This window comes from Phoenix dactylifera, chromosome 13, assembly GCF_009389715.1.
Source record: "Phoenix dactylifera cultivar Barhee BC4 chromosome 13, palm_55x_up_171113_PBpolish2nd_filt_p, whole genome shotgun sequence".
Taxonomy (NCBI): Eukaryota; Viridiplantae; Streptophyta; class Magnoliopsida; order Arecales; family Arecaceae; genus Phoenix; species Phoenix dactylifera.
In genome coordinates, this window is record NC_052404.1 from 9,938,229 (window position 1) to 9,955,656 (window position 17,428).

Here is a 17,428-nt window from a genome sequence, read left to right on the forward strand (position 1 = left end):
GTTGGTCCACATAAAAATGGTACACAGTGGCCCTAATAAGCTGGATACCAAGAAACTGAAGAAAGCCGAGAGACCCTAGTAGTAATCACGGAAACCCCCCAAAACCCATTAGGATCAGGAGTGGGCAGGGTATATTTAACGATGACGGCAGCACTCTTCTCTTCTTTCTCTTCCGCATCCCGTTCCTTCCATTCCCTCCGCCGCCGTTGCCCCCTCGCTCCCTCCGGTAAAAACAGCGTTCTCCCCTCTTCTTCCTTCTCCTCTCCGCCAAGAAAACTCCCCTTCTTTTCCTCTTCTTTTGCTGTCTTGTCTTCTTGATCTTTATTGTTACTTTGCCTGATTCTTGAGGAATTTTTTCAGAAATTATAGGGAATGTGGGGGTTTTCTTGAGTTAATTTTGGTTAGAATGCGGCTTTTGGTGTCATCTTCCTTGGAGGGACCCTCGTTTGATTCTCACTGTTAAATACCTGAAACAAGATCCAGATTGATTAGCTTTTGAGTATTAATTGGATTCTTTTGGTGCTTTGTTGGTGGAACTAGACAGGTTACTACAGGGCGGCTTCTAGGAGGTTTCTTGCGACAAAGAAGACAGAATTGCCATCAGCCATGAGCGGTGACGCTTCCGGTTCTGCTCCTTTGCAAGGGCAAGCAGCAGAAGATGTGAGTGATTTGTGCCAACCATGACTTGATTTTGATTCTTCTGGTTGAATGCTACTAACCAGGATATTTTCATACTTTATTTTTATGACTTTTGGTTTAACATTTTTTTTTTTAATCTTTTGTTTCCAGCGGGCATTCGAACTCAGATTTATGTTGGTGATGAACTTAGAAAACATGGATAACCGATAGCTTATTTTGGTCTAATTTAGGACTTCAAATTGATAGCTTCCTACTTTCTTCGGAAGCAGTTTCTTTTGTCAGTTATATTAACTTGCTTTTAATTTTGTTTCATCTAATCTGATGGGAGCTGTCTTTAAGAAGTCTCCATTTAAATTTCCAATTTACAAGTCAGAGCATGTCCTGGATTTATTTGTAGATTATGGAGCTGGCTATATCAAGGCTAGATTTAAGCCACAATTGCAGAGTTTCAGGGTGCCACTTTAATTCTTTGATCAAAATTGCTGCTTGAAAGCATGAACACTGAGTGAATGATGCATAAAGCCAGCATATATAATTTTTCTACTTCTATTATTTTGTCTGTTAGCTTGATTCTTTTCTTAGATACTTTGCAAAGCAATGAACATTGGCTGCTTGAAAGCATGAGAACTGAGGGAATGATGCATAATTCCTGCATGTATAACTTTTCCATTTCTATTTTTTGTCTGTTAGCTTGATTCTTTTCTTAGAGACTTTGCGAAGCGATCAACTTTGATTGCTTCTTATTGTCATCTGATGCTGAGTTTTGCATATAATAGCTGTTAAATTTTTTATTAATGGGTCACGTTGGGAAACCTTGCAGATATTTGAAGTTCTTGAATTCATTTTGGAAGTTTACTTGTAGACCACCTTTAAAGACAATGGCTTACATTTATTTTCCACTTGGCTGGATCATGTATGTGGCAGGGTGGAGATAGAGCTGGAAGTGTCAAACAGCAGCTGTCAAGATTATTCAAAGCATCCCTTAGTGCAACAGTCCCAGATGAGCCAAATATAGAGCCATTGGTTGAAGTTTGCACGGCAAAGTTTGGCGACTATCAGTGGTACATTTTTTACCCTTTGATCTTCACACTTTATAAATCTAGCCATTCAAACTAAAAACATTCTCTTTGATTAATCTGACAAAATATTTAATTAGGAAATGATCAAGTTAACTGTTAACTGTACTAGTTATGATTAAAATTACTGCCTCATCACTGATGGCATCATTACTGTAAGTAACATGGAATTTGTCAGTTTAATGCTCTGGATTTACTTTTGATCAATAAATGATGGTAAATTGTTATTATCTCCGATGCAGTAATAATGCGATGGGGCTGTGGTCAAGAATAAAAGGAAAGTCGACAGAATTCAAAAATCCCAATTCTGTTGGCCAGGTGCTACTTACATTGTTGAGCAGAATCAACATATATGACTTATAAAATGATTATGATTTATCATGTGACTATAATATAGCTTTTCTTTTCTTTTTTTCCCCTTTAATATTGGTGTTGGTTGTTCTGCTCTCGTTTCAGTTCTTTGTATATTATATTTTTGCAGGCTATTGCAAGAAATCTCCCTCCATCAGATATTATTGAGTCCACCTCTGTTGCAGGACCTGGATTTGTGAATATAGTTTTGTCGGACAAATGGGTAGCTCAGGTTAGAAGGACAAATTTGAAATAATGTGTATATATTTAGACCTTTATCTTTTATTACTTGTCTTGATAAATCTAAGTTTCTTAGTACAGAGTATACAACAGATGCTGTTAAGTGGCATTGGGACATGGGCACCAATTCTATCAGTTCCCAAGGCAGTTGTGGACTTCTCATCACCGAATATTGCGAAGGAAATGCATGTGGGCCATTTAAGATCTACAATAATTGGTGATACTCTTGCTCGCATGTTGGAGTTCTCAAATGTCGAGGTTCTTCGACGAAACCATGTGGGTGACTGGGGTACACAGGTAAACCTTTTTGAGATTCAGTATATTCATCCATGGAGATTAACTTCTTGTATTTTAATTTGAAAAACATCTTTGATTAGTGGTCTCTTGCATTGCCATCTTATTGACATCTCTCTCTGATGCAAATGCATTTGTTCCATGATGATACCATATTTGCACCAACTGTTTAATCTCAAATCAAATTCTCATCTCTTTTATTCTTCATCCTGGACTCTTTTTGATTCCTTTTTTCTTGCCTATAATAAATAATTTTACTACACATGCAAAATCAATTTGTATAAAGTATCTTGAATTCAACAAGGCCTTCACCCTTGTGGTGAAACTGACCAGTCTAATTGTCAGCACAAGACTGGATGTTTTTGCATTATTGCAATTCATTTGACTTTTTAATCTTTTTTTTTTGTCTACATATAAAATCTTCATATTTTCATGGATAATCTGGTAAGTTGCTACTCATGGAACAGTAAGTTGTGCTATCTTATTGAAGACTTGGTTGGCATGTCTTATGTGCATGCTGTTTAAAAACTGCAGGAAAGGGAAAATATATGGCAAAATCAAGTGATGTTATACATTTTGTAGCTTCTAGTGTGTTATTTAGTTTTCTATAAAATATTTGGAAACACATAGTTCCTTAAAGTGTATTATTGAAATCAGCTATATTTGAGATACTTTCTTTTGCTTAACTTTGTCAGTAAGAAAACATGATTTATTCTTGTCATTTTGTCAGCATGATTTATGAATACCAATTTGTCACACATTAATTCATTTCTAATCATAACTATGAGATCGTAATAGTTCTGATTGATTTGTCCATATAATCTTCTACAGTTTGGCATGTTGATTGAACATTTATTCGATAAATTCCCAAACTGGGAGGAAGCTGGTGAGCAAGCCATAGGTGATCTCCAGGTGAGCTGGGAAGTCGTATGGATGTTATAATAGCTCCATGTTCTGACAGGATATTTTATTTTATGTGGTTCTGGACATCTGGCCATGCCTTAAAATCATATACTGCTCCAGACACCTGTATACTTTCTAAAGCACATCCATGAAATAGCTGAGTGATGCTTTCCGTGGCATGCATGCTTTGGTTGAAATTGGAAAGTGAATTTTGAATCTAGTTAAGAGGATGTAGAATGTTAGTCATGGTGAAACAGCATGAATATTGCACTGCTTCCTCTTATATTTTAGATATTCTAATAAAAGCCACCAATAATGATACCAATATCGAGAAGTTTCACTTCAGGTTCCATTGTTACTACACATTAATCGCATAATTTTTTAATACTTCAGTGGAGATTTAGAAGTCATTTAAAGTTTATATGTGTATTTAGTTTAATAATGATGTTAAAAAAAGTACTATTGCATTTATACGAGAAATTGAGATAAGTGAAAAGGCCCTTTTTTTGAGAGAAGAACACTTTATTTTTATAACAAAATTTTAAGTATTCTTACTATTAGCACTTCTCTCAAGACATCCTTCTGAGTTTTACACCTACCATTGTGATTGGTATTTTAGCATGGGCTTTGATCTATATAAGAGTGTTGTTTCTCTGCCCGTTCATATTAACATTCTAAGTAAATATTTATCAATGTTTGGATTTGCTTAACTGATTTAATTTGTAGCTGAAAATCTGGATAGTCAAACTACATATATTAGCAATGTAGGTGTCACCCCTGTGATTTACTGACTTATATGTCTTACATGACATTTTGACATGCAGTTAGAGAGCTGGTTCATCACATTTCTACTTTTAGAGCAACTCGTCTCTGCATGAGCATCATACATGTACAATGGAAGAATAATAATGTGTATGTCTTAATGCTGCATGGTTTCTATATAAAATTTAAGTGCATCATTAGGGACAAAAGACACTTTGTTCTATGCTGTGTGCCTCTGCTAATTCCATTTTTATAATTGCTTCATTGGCCAAATTATATGGTATCACTTGCTGCTGTATATACCCTGAATATTATGCTTTATGAATCTGTTCTACCAAGCATTTTGATTGAGAAAATAACTTCTTTTGCTGCATCCGGTGATAAATATGAACTAATTCTGATTCACCTAAGTTAAATGGTTGAAACTTTCTAATTTTACTTGGATGTGCTTGGGTGTTTATACTTCCTGATTATGCAGAGTACACCGCAAGCAACTTGTAGAGAAATTGGACCTTTGAAGATCCTCCCCCTCATCCTCCCCTCTCCCCCTCTCCCCGCCTGCCCTGCAAAATGTTTCAAATGATCCTGTAATATCATCAAGGCTGGATACAGTAAATAATTGAAGCTGGTTATGTGTATGCTGCCAGACTTAGGGTCATTAAATGATGAACAAAGTCAGGGCTAATTTGTGATTTTGGCACTTTTATTTATGGACTGATTTAAGTTGGCCAGTTGTTTAGAACAAGAGATACATAAAGAAATGGTATAGCATCATCTTGGCAGAGACTCTTGTTGCCTGCCCTTCATAACATAATACCTTTCTGTTGTGCACAGTAATAATATTTTATGACTGCACATGGTGTATCACAGTTAACTTGGTCCAGTTGGCAAATGAGAGAGGCAGTATAGCATGTCCGCTTTGTTTCCTTTTCTACTTCAATTGTGTTGTGTCAAATATTATTTGGTGCCCAAATCTTATAGTCTTGCTAGGTTAATTTTTGTGCATGCTGGTTTTGATCCAATAGGTCCAAGTTTAGGTCCTCAGGGGGTCAGTATTGGGTTGGTTTATTCCTTTTGCAATCTTAGTGTCATGGAATAATGGAAACATATGCTTTCTTTTATTTTTTCACTTGCACCACCTTTTTCTTGTAAAACTTGTTGTTAGAGAAACAAAAAATATTTAACTCGTTTTAGAAGTCTACAATGATTAAGCAAACTGTTTGTTATACAAATGTTGGCCCAAATGCCTGGTTTGCATACAGGATGCATACTCAGCCATTGTATCAATGAGCAATTTAAAAGTTTGTATTTTACAGTCTTGACTTATGAATTCTCTGATTGTTCTTCTCATTGGATGGTCAGGAATTCTATAAGGCATCAAAACGTAGGTTTGATGATGATTCGACTTTCATGGAAAAAGCACAAAAGGCAGTGGTTCGATTGCAGGTGAACATTTTGCTTTTGCTATGCGACATGATACTGCTTGCCATATGAGTTAATAAGAAGGCATTACAATTTTCGCAATTTGTTTTGTGAAGGTTTCTATTTTGGATTTTTGTTTGACAAAATAATATTATTCGTTGGAGTTTGTTGTCTTTATTCGATTGCAATTATCTTCTTATTTGCTTGATCTGTTGTATCACAGGGTGGGGAGGCCAGATATAGAGATGCTTGGAAAAAAATATGTGAAATAAGCAGGAAGGAATTTGACCTGGTGTATCAGTGCCTTGGGGTTCATTTGGAGGAAAAGGTATATTTAATTAGAAATGAACTACTTGGCTTTGTCTTTTGAAAGTATCTTGTTATTTAGGAATTTTGCATATCACACCCAGGATTGTATCAATATTATGTATAGGACTTCCTCTTATCCCTATATACAAATCAACCTAGATAAACTTGATTGTATTTGCAAGAATCCCCTGTGGTTAGGTTAACTCTAACAGATGAGTGGATGGCCATGGCATTTAGTGGGACCGTTGCATATACAATTTGAGTTTATTAGTATGGATTTGTAAAGAGGAAAAAGGGGAAATGTTATACCTAATCCTGATAAAATCTTGAGTGTGATATGCAAAAAAATCATTTATTTAATGTTGCTTACGTTGAACTTAAGGAATTGCTTGCCTTTTTTTTTGGGTGCAATTCTGGCTTGCTTTCAAATTTTGCTTAGTTGATTATGAAAAATATCAAAAAATGGTTATTGATAATATGATTATTGGTTGTTGTGTATGAGCATTGATATTTATGAGTTGTTTGGAGTTTGGACCACATTTGTGCTTTTGGGTTTCGACATGATTATTTGCATATGATCGATAGGTTTCTAATTGGAGCATATGTGACGCTCACATGAAGTTTGTGATCTTAAGATCAAGTTTATGTTTTGGAAGGACTTGCGATATTGGAGGGGCCTTGGAGATATTTATTCAAAGGATGCCTTTTGTTTTCCAAAAATTACCTTGTCTTTTTGTAGGAACTGCAAAGAAATTAACATGTAAACCTGATACATGAATTGGAAGGAATATTTAGTGCTGCAAGAATCTTAGCCACTGGTGTAGCCTGAACTATTAATTGGAGTTTTTTAAGAGTACCCATTGATTGATTTCCCACATCAAGGATTTTGACATGTTTTGTCTTTTAGTTTATGCTCATGATTGTTTTTAGATCGTTTGTTTCTTTTGATTTATTATGTTGTGCTTGTGGCAAGCTTCATAAAAATGAAATTCATCATTATAAGTATGGTAATATAATGTCTAGATGCATGCTTAATTGATTAAATAAAGTCAGATACATGGAGACTCAAATAGAAGTGATGGTTTATTTTTCCCCTTCTGAAATCAGAAATATACTCGTCAAGGCTGGCATGAACAACACTCTACCTTAATCAGGATGCCATTTACTTTTGCTGCTTGGATGTTCTAATACTACAAACATACCCTTTACAGGCACGCTGCTTAATGTAAGAAGCAATTGTTTTCTCCCCTTCCCATTAACACTATTAAGGAGCCAAAATGAGTGTTACCTGACCCATTTATAAGAACAGTTCTGTCATTGACGTGTAAAAAGTTTATATTCTTTTATGTCTCTGTTATTCCATGCTATGCTTCATTTGAATTATTTTTTTCAGACTTGGACAGTAAAGCAACATCTAAGATGTTAATTTCTTTGTCAGGGGGAAAGCTTTTATAATCCTTATATTCCAGGTGTTTTGGGGGAACTGTCTAATAAAGGGTTGATCGAGGAAAGTGATGGCGCACGTGTGATATTCATTGAAGGACATCAGATCCCTTTGATTGTTGTTAAGAGAGATGGAGGATACAACTATGCCTCAACTGATTTAGCTGCTCTTTGGTTAGTTTGTTTGAGAATCAGTCACAATTGCTTTATGTTTGTATTTCTTCTTCCTATTTAGCCTAATAAACTATGGCTAGATGTTTGTTAGAATAATGTTTTTATAATTAAGATTAGAGTATCAAGCAAGCCAAAGAACAATGTATCATGTCTGTATCCATGAGTATTGTTATAGACGCTTGATAAATTCTATCTGTATTACTCGTACTTGTTTAGTATACATCTTTTTGAGCATCATATGATTCCACTTAGTATTGTTAGGGCAGGTCTAGTAGCATGCATCCTATTAAACATTGTGAGAGACATGTTTAGTTTGCTGTTTATATAAATTCCTTATTCTTTATATGACTTTCATATGAAGATCTTGCATCAGTCTTGTTCTCTGTGCATGCTTCCTTAAGCATGCTGCATTTTTCATGGGGCACAGGTTATCTGCAAATGCAAGTTTTGGGCTTGAATCCCTATTTAGATAGCACACCTGTAGTAGGTCTTTATTTGTTCCAACTTTTATTCCTTTGATTGCATGGTAAATGAGCCTAGGGTTCTTCTTACGAACTTCAAGAAAACCTCAAAGATGTGTCATTAGAAGCTGACTACTTATTTGTGATTTTCTTTGTTGAGTAATTTAAGTTTGTGGCTGTGTTTTCACCAAGTTAGACCATCACTTAGTTCCATCGTATTGCCACATAAACCTAATCGCCTATTTTGTAACAGTGGAAAGAAAATTATTAAATTTAGCCTGAACTATAGGGTTCTGAATGTTGTTTAGGGGATGATTTTATGATGGTGTTGGTCATCAATGCTTTATTGGCACTTAAAGTGAGTGTTCATTGCCTGTCTCTATGGTGACTGTGATTGCTATTTCTAGCCTCTCATGGTCACAAGCCCCCCGTGGTGCTCGAGCTGATTTGAAGGGCTCTTAGGATTTCCTCTGTTGTTGAAAATTAGCATCATCGTTGCTTCAGTTCAATTTAGTTTACTTGTACCTGTTGGACATATATTCTGTTGGGGCTCTTGTCATCCCATTTCAGTCAAATCTCACCACTCTTATCTTACTCAAGTTATTCTAAAGATTTTTTCCCCTCATCTCAAGGCTCCTATTTAGATTGTAGTGTTTAATGATCCTTTTTAATAGACATGGTGCACAAAACTGATTTGTATTAAGTCCTCTTTTGCTTTCAGACAGGGACTTTTGTGCAGCCAACCCTTTGACATCCATTTAAGATTTTTTTCTCTGGATTTGGCCTTTGTGGGTGTTTGCTATTTTAGATATTTTGGTTGGTGAGGTTCTTTCTTTTTCTTATTTGTCCCTTTTATTTTGTTTGGGGTGGGGAAGAGAAGGGTGAATTTTTAAATTGGTAGTTTGCTGGTCATATCCTTTTTCCAGGGACTATAATTCTCTCTTTATATTTTGTAGTATAGATGCATAGATGTTATGTGGTAGTTGAAATGCATAGGTGTTTAGCTCTTGGGGATAATCTAGATTGTGGCACTGTTTTTGGTTCCTACCCAATGCATGTGTCTATTTGTTAACCACAATCTTTCTAGAATGATAGTTCTTGTGCAGTATAACTTGTGGAGTACTTGTGATTGTTTTTTAACTTGTGCATCTGTTTGTTTGTTGATTCATGTTAATTTCTGCCAGATATTATTGTAACATATCTTACTGGATTGCTTTAATTCCTTGGTGAATTTCAATTGTGATTTGTCCATTTTAGCTGAATTATCATGGACCGACATTTTTTTATTCTACTGATGCTCCATCTTTTATATGCTTTTACATGAAAATGACACATCTATTTTATTTCATTCAACTTTCTAATTTTCATCTGATTCATGATGTGCATCTGAAGTTGTATGTATGGTCAAGATGGCTATTTGACATTGCTTTCTAACCTTTTGAAGGTATCGTCTTAACATTGAGAAAGCAAATTGGATAATATATGTAACAGATGTGGGTCAGTCACAGCACTTTGATATGTTTTTCAGTGTGAGTATCGTGAATTCATTTTTCTTTAGCCAATGATAATATCTTTTTATCCATCTTGGTAATGTAATTCATCATCTTTTTATTCTCCTCGCTTGCAGCTTAGTACTGGTAAGTATCCTCAGTTAGCTGTCTACTTTTAATGCTTAGATATGAACTTCAAGTTTCATTTTAGTTATGTAGTAATGATTATATTACTTTTTCCTGATAAACTAAAATGAATGGTTGTCATAACGCTTATGCTGTAATCCTGTATTTCAGGCTGCTAGACGAGCTGGTTGGCTTCCAGATTCCGATGGAAATTTATATCCCAAAGCAAGCCACGTTGGGTTTGGCCTTGTTCTTGGATCGGATGGCAAACGCTTTCGAACTCGCAGCTCAGAAGTTGTTCGATTGGTAGAGTTACTCGATGAAGCTAAAAGTCGCAGTAAAACTGAACTTCAGAAGCGTCTCAAGGAGAATGGTATTAAGATAGCCTGGCTTATTCTTCAGTTTGTCTTTATTTGGTTTTTTTTAACGAAGCCTTGAAATTCAGTTAGTTCTTACCAGTATGAACCATCCTTTTTTTGGATGCTTAATCAAGTACAATCAAAGCATGTTGGAATTATTTTACAAGTTATATATGAGTGGTATATAACAATTCATTACCTTGGATCAGGTAAAATGGCAGAGTGGACGGACGAGGAGCTTGAGAAAACTGCTGAAGCAATTGGCTATGGCGCTATCAAGTATGCTCTCTAAAACTTGTCTTTGCACATCTAGCTTCAATTGTCCTCTATAGATAGATAATCCTGCTGGCAAAGCTTTTACACGTTGCTACTCGACGTGTTTTCTCAGTTGCTGCACTTATACCTGTTTAGTATATGAATATGCACTCTTGCAAGTTGTCTCTAAGCTTCAAACACAATCTCTATAAAGCATCTTAAAACCGTCAGTTGGTAAGCAAATTGCTTTGTTAATGGAAATATCAGAGACTTATTTTTTAGTCATGATGCTAGATGCGGATTCTCCTTATTACCATTTTTTTGATATGAAAGGATATTTCCTTTTGGCTGGGAAAACAATATTTAGAAACTAGTGCTTTACCAATTCTTTTTTCTGCTGGCTATATTACTTTGGGTTGATGAGTAAAGTTTAACAGACAGCGCATCTCAATTCCTGTTGGCTTGAATTATCTTCACATCTTGATATTAGTGTAATTTCATCTTGAAACAGATATGCAGATCTGAAGAACAATCGGCTGACTAATTATACATTTAGTTTTGATCAGATGCTAAATGATAAGGTACAGTATTATCTTCATATTTTTGATCATTTGGGTAGGTAATTTAGATAACATTGGATTTTTTTTCTCGACTTTCTCATCTGTCGGTTGATGGTCATTATGTTTGATTCCTATGGGTGGTGGCTGTGTGCTTATTACATTACATAGAAGATCTAATGTATTTCGGTGTAAAATATTCTATGTACACTGTTTCCTGGCACGAAGCAGTTTGTCCATGTGTATGTGCTGTCTTCATGATCTTCTACACTAAGAACTTCTGAAAATATACCAATATACTGAAATGCCATGTGGGCACTCTCTCTCTCTCTCTCTCTCTCTCTCTCTCTCTCTCTCTGTGTTGCATGCAAGCTTACTGTCAAACATCCACCCAGCGCCACATTCTTTTCTGTGGATTCCTGTGCTTCTATGAACTTGCTCCTGCTGTTTGATCTTATATATAATTTGCCTATTTCTTTGTTATTGTGTATTCCAATGAGTATATGGTCCTTGGTTTTGGAAGCACATAACTATTAAATTTAATGCTTCTTGGAAATTACCTTCTTCTTTCTTGACTAATCCTTTACCTACCATTTTCATCCTTGAGCAGGGAAATACTGCTGTTTATCTCTTGTATGCGCATGCACGTATTTGTTCCATTATAAGGAAATCTGGTAGAGATGTAGAAGAGCTAAAGAAAGTAAGTCTTCTGTTAAACTTGTGAAGTAGTAACTATTGCTGCTCCCTCATCCTTTAAAACTGTATCGGCAGTTGCTTTTGATATACCGTATATCTTGCAATGTTTTCTTAGGCGTATACTGGTGTTTGCAGACAGGAAATATTGTGCTGGGTGAACCAGATGAGCGTATCTTGGGACTTCATCTCATTAAATTTGCAGAGGTACAAATAGTATGGACGTGTGAATGAAATGATTTATTGTTTTTCAGTCCTTATAATTTCATCAGTTCTTATTGTCTTTTTCGATGCCATTGTTTATCTTTAAATGAACCAAAATAGTTGGGAGAACCTTAAATTTTGACCTATTAAGTGCCTTTCCATGTAATTATAATATTTATGTCGTATATAAACTTTTAGTTATTTTTCTTTTTTAGATATATTGTTTGTTGATGACATATTTAAAATATAAGATATCATTTTTATTTGAGATATGAGTGCATGTCTTGGTGCAATAGTAAGATGACGCCATTGACCTACGTGTCATGGGTTTGAAACACAGAAATAACCATTCTACACATGGGTTAGGCTGCGTTTTTTGACCCTTTCCAGACCCTGTTGTGGCGGGAGCCTCAAGAATTGGGACCCCCCTCTCTATTTGAGCCATGCATAAGTAAACCTAAATTTTAGCTCACATGATTGGTTTATAATTTTTGAAGCCAGGAAATATTTTCGAGTATTATTTAGGGCCAATGTAGTTTACAACCAAAAGAAAAGGAGCTCTGTTTTTATGGTTGCACTGATGCAAAGGAACAGGTGGCTTTTAAGCCTTATATTGATTGGAGATATACCTTTTCGACACAGTTTGGTGAGAGAAATAGTTCAATTAGTCCATGAGCAGTATGAGCAACATAAGTAAACAAAAGGGGCTTTATGACGGGTGAATTGTCCATATTATGGTAGGGTGAAATGAGCATGGACACTTCTAGGATGGAGTGGAAAACATCAGGCTTTGTTTCATTATATGCAGTGTTCTAGCCTGTGTTAGGCAATAATGATTAATAATCTGTGGGGAAAGTTGATGCAATGACTACTGTACTTTACATGATTGAGGGAATAGCATTGCCAGTTAAAATTCTCTTTCAAAATTTTTTTATTTCAAGCAGCTGAGACAACATTCATTTCTTTTGTTATTAATATTTTATTATACATATTTAAAACTTGTTCACATCATAAAAGCAACATATTTTATATGTTTTTATTAATTCTTTGTAAAAATCAATCTTTTTGCTATGATAGAAAAGAAATATTTCACTTTATTCTATTGATATTATCAAAACTTTGTTGTGTAAAATATTTAAAAATATCAATACATATAACATAATTTTACATCGATATATAATTTTTCTTACAAATTCTCTGTAAAATAGATAATTCTTGATTATTTCTATATTATATATTTTTATTTTACAAATCCAGTCCGATCAATGATACTCTTGGCTAGATTAATCTCTTGCAATCTTAATAACTATAATTTACACCTTTACCTAGTTGCCTATGCAATCGTGATATTGGATTCCAACCCATCTTTTGTGTCTGAAGCGGAGAGTATGTGTTATTTTCCTTTTTGGAGTTCTTTCCCTTTTTTTTTTTCTTTAGTGGGTGGGGTCGCTATGGAGGCCAGCTGTGCGAAGCCAGCCTCCATGGCTCTTTGAGTAGGACTTGTATGCATCTTTAAGCTTCAGATATAAGATCATATTTCCCTTCATGGTGATGTTTGGCACATACAATGCACATATATGAAGATGGATGGCTATTAATCTCATTGAACAGCATGATATGAACCGTAAAGAATATATCCATATATATAGAGAAAAACATGTTTTATGAGGCAGACAGAATGGTCCAGTTTGTAGGTGTTCTTGAGGAAATGGAGAGATCTTGTTTCGTCCATTATCCCATAAGGAAAAGAGATCTTGCTTCTAGCTTTGCACAATATATTGGGAAAAATCTAGATTACATGGTAGATTGTGCCATTTTTTCTTAAAAAAAATCCTGGAATTCTGGCCAGCAATGGATTTCTCGCCTCTTCCATTTGGGAATAGGAGACTGGACCGAGCTCCCAGCTTAAAAAATCCTCTAAATCCTCTAGCCCAACCTGATCTAAATTTAGCTTGCATGGGATTGGATTGGGCTTAGAGAAATCCCAAGCACAGGTTTGGTTGTGTTGTCTTTGGTTAGCCTTCTATTCAACCCTACAGTCCAAGTTGCAACCCTACTGAGGCCCGACGACCACTTGTGGAGCTAGAAAGAAACTTCAAATGGTATCTGTGTGGAAGTGAACTCTCATTTAAAAACATCTCTCCATACTGTTATTTGTATAAATTCTTCGACGACCGAGTGACAATGTCTGACGACCTAGTGACAATGTCTAATTCTCCGAGGCCTCCAGGGAGAAGAAAAGGAAAATTATTGATTTCCCTTAAGCAAAGTGCGGGCTCCACCTCTGCATAAAACAGAGCCATTTGTGTCAGATTGTGCATGTGTGACTAACATCGATGCAGTCAGGGTTGTTCTTTAATGAGCATCAGTACACTTGTGTCTGTGTGTGTATGATAAACATATTGACTGCACCAAATTTACCATCGTGCAGTAGCTGGTCTCAGTTTGCTAAAATTTACACAGGTATTTGAAAATTGAAAGATGCCATTTTCTCTAACCATTTCTGAACTGTTTGAAATTATATAATAGAAACAGTTCATGATCAGTGGAGTTCATAAATAACCTTTCTTTCACTTGCCCATGCACTCTTTTCCTTTCTGGCTGAAGGAGTACACCATATAATGTCCAATGTCTATTCATTATAGAGGTGATAAATCTTGTAAATCAATGTTTAAACAAAGCCTTTCTCATGAACTCTCTTAAAACCATTACCATGATTAAATCTTTTTTGAATTCCATTTTCTTATTACTGCTGGTATATACGATCTTTTAAATAGTACTTCATATTTATTAAATGATACCATAATGTCCAAATTTGATGCCGCAATCATGGATTTAACCTTCATAATGTGCTTGTTTAACTTGCTTCTTCAATGTTCCATTGTTATGACTATTGGATGATATTTCAGCTTCTGATGGTTACAAATATGCCATTATTTACTTTATTGCAGGTTGTTGAAGAGGCTTGCACCAATCTCCTACCAAATATTTTGTGCGAGTACCTGTACAACTTATCTGAAAAATTCACAGGATTTTATAGCAGATGTCCGGTATGTTTACTTCTGTCTCTGTTTGTAACATGCATGCAGTAATGATTCCAATTATTGTTTTTATTCATGCAATTCACTTCCCCTCAAGTCATTAGAACATATTTGTTTATTTTTTTGATGAAATAGCAAAGGAAAGCTTCAGCTTTCCTGTCGCACTTGAACAAATCTTTCTTGTTTGATATAAGCAAAAAATAGGATCACCCTAGGTTTATCTAAAATGATTAGGGCTGGAAGTGGGCCGGGCCAAGCCGGGCCACACCTCTACCCAAGCCCAGCCCGAAATTATTTTCCGGGCTTCGGGCCGGGCCTAGGCCCGAACAGTTTTACAGAAACTCGGCCCGAGCCCGGCCCGAGCCCGGCCCGAGCCCGACCCGAGCCCGGCCCGAGCCCAATTGGGCCAGCCCGAATCTCTTTCCTTCGCTTCGAATCTCTCCCTCGTCGCATTCCCTAGAGGTGGGTATTCAAGGGGCGAATACCTTGACGGCGGTGGAGAGACCCAGGTCTTCGCGGAGGTCCATCGTGTGCGAGGCCGGTACTCTTGCCTTTCCCCCACCGACCTCCTCCTTCTCCGCTCCTCCCTCCTCTCCCTCACCTCCGACTGCCCCTTCCCACCCTCATCCTCTTCCTTCCTCCGCAACAAGCTCGCTCAGGTCATCACCGCCCTCATCCGCTTCGAGTACCCCACCCTCTGGCCCTCCCCCTTCCTCCAACTCCTCCCCTGCATCCCATCCCCCGACCCTCTCGCTGTCGACATGTTCCCCCGCCGACCTCCTCCTTCTTCGCCCCTCCCTCCTCTCCCTCGCCTCCGACTGCCCCTTCCCACCCTCATCCTCTTCCTTCCTCCGCAACAAGCTCGCTCAGGTCATCACCGCCCTCATCCGCTTCGAGTACCCCACCCTCTGGCCCTCCCCCTTCCTCCAACTCCTCCCCTGCATCCCATCCCCCGACCCTCTCGCTGTCGACATGTTCCCCCGCCGACCTCCTCCTTCTTCGCTCCTCCCTCCTCTCCCTCGCCTCCGACTGCCCCTTCCCACCCTCATCCCCTTCCTTCCTCCGCAATAAGCTCGCTCAGGTCATCGCCGCCCTCATCCGCCTCGAGTACCCCACCCTCTGGCCCTCCCCCTTCCTCCAACTCCTCCCCTGCCTCCCATCCGCCGACCCTCTCGCTGTCGACATGTTCCCCCGCCGACCTCCTCCTCCTCCGCTCCTCCCTCCTCTCCCTCGCCTCCGACTGCCCCTTCTCCCCGCCGACCTCCTCCTCCCCCACTCGGGCTTGGGTCGGGCCCGGGCCGGGCCAATGAGATACCCGAGCCCGGCCCGAAATAGAAATGGGCTTAATTATTCAACCCGAGCCCGGCCCGAAATAGAAATGGGCTTAATTATTCAGCCCATAGCCCGGCCCGCGGGCGGCCCGAGCCCACTTCCAGCCCTAAAAATGATGATACATCTATTCCTCTATCCAACCAAAGTATTTTCCTCAGCATTTGGTTAGATGCAGCATTGTACTCGTAATCAAAATATTAGTGAAGATATTTGTGGTGTGCGAGGACTACTTGGAGTTACAATGCTTAATCTATGAGCTATTTGTGGAAGGTACCATCCCTATTGTAGACCTTGATGATCTCTTTACAGACAGAGTAGGGTTTTAACTGGATAGGAAGAAGGCGATCAACGGTAAGAATGAAACTTAAGCAGAGAAAATGGTGAAGAGAATATAAGATTGATTGCAGCTGAAAGATGGTAAAAACAGGGAGAAGTCATGAAGTTATCCATACATTTATGTCAGATTGATTCAGATTGTATTGTTGGCTGGCCTAAAAAATAGTAACTAAAATGTTTCTTTAGAATATTTTTTATTTCCTATAATAGAAAGAATTCTTAGAAAAAAAGATTAAGAGCACTAGTAACTGATTCTATTGGTAAGGCCCTAGTTCACCCTATCGCGTACTTGAGGATAAAAAGTGAGACTCATTGTGCATGTTAAGAATATTATTTGTTGCTAACAAGTATTCTTCGTAATAGCTTAGTTGTGGTAATTGGCAGGTGGTTGGTTCAGCAGAAGAAACAAGCAGATTGTTGTTATGTGAGGCAACGGCTGTGGTCATGAGGAAGTGCTTTTATCTTCTTGGAATTACACCTGTTTACAAAATCTGACATTGTTTATTTATCGGCTTTGCCTGTTAGATAAAAGGTCCGAGTCGTCAATATATTGAAATCCATGAGCTATACAATTTTTTGTAGCCATCCACAACAGTGATTTTATTCAAGATAACAAGTATTTTATTTTGGAAATTTGTGCAGTTCTTTTGAAGTTTCACTAGGACTTGGCCCGTTCCTCCTTGTGTTTCCCTGTTGCACGTTGGATCAGAAAACTCACGGGTTAAAAAGGGGAAAAGAAATTTTTTTTTTTTTTCGGCAGCGGGATTCGGGATGACTCGATGATGCATGCTATCAGCTGTGTTGGTTCTCGAGTTTCTGGGTCGATGCTGCTATGTGGAGCTGGCAGCTAAAGAGAGAGTGCTTCCTTTCGTTTGTCTGTAAAAGTATTCGACGTGGAGCCGAGATCAAATGGTTGGTGGGTGAGCAAATTAGCTTTTACTATTCCCGAAGTTCGCTTAGG

The 17,428-nt window shown here is 37.6% G+C and overlaps 1 protein-coding gene across 3 annotated transcripts; it reads left to right on the forward strand.

The window, feature by feature from the left end:
* The first annotated feature begins 71 nt into the window (after nt 1-71).
* Nucleotides 72-17,220, forward strand: LOC103706692 (arginine--tRNA ligase, cytoplasmic-like). Of its 3 annotated transcripts, XM_039133022.1 has the most exons (19): nt 91-226; nt 545-660; nt 1,564-1,700; nt 1,958-2,033; nt 2,197-2,298; nt 2,388-2,603; nt 3,432-3,512; nt 5,628-5,711; nt 5,911-6,015; nt 7,435-7,613; nt 9,519-9,603; nt 9,862-10,063; nt 10,259-10,328; nt 10,816-10,885; nt 11,472-11,561; nt 11,693-11,761; nt 14,710-14,808; nt 16,852-16,999; nt 17,110-17,220. In XM_039133022.1, the coding sequence occupies exons 1-18, from the start codon at nt 142-144 to the stop codon at nt 16,960-16,962; spliced, it is 1,977 nt and encodes a 658-aa protein (XP_038988950.1). In that variant the 5' UTR covers nt 91-141; the 3' UTR covers nt 16,963-16,999; nt 17,110-17,220. The 3 variants fall into 3 exon arrangements, with proteins under 3 accessions (XP_038988951.1, XP_038988950.1, XP_038988949.1); XM_039133023.1 differs by lacking the exon at nt 17,110-17,220 and having other exon boundaries at nt 72-226; nt 541-660; nt 16,852-17,102; XM_039133021.1 differs by lacking the exon at nt 17,110-17,220 and having other exon boundaries at nt 16,852-17,102.
* Nucleotides 17,221-17,428: the final 208 nt, after the last annotated feature.

Coding starts and splice junctions, on each gene's coding strand:
- LOC103706692 (XM_039133022.1), top strand. CDS start 142: ATGACGGCAGCACTCTTCTCTTCTTTCTCTTCCGCATCCCGTTCCTTC. Junction 1,701..1,957: donor AAGTTTGGCGACTATCAGTG/GTACATTTTTTA, acceptor TCTCCGATGCAG/TAATAATGCGATGGGGCTGT. Junction 9,604..9,861: donor ACTTTGATATGTTTTTCAGT/GTGAGTATCGTG, acceptor CCTGTATTTCAG/GCTGCTAGACGAGCTGGTTG.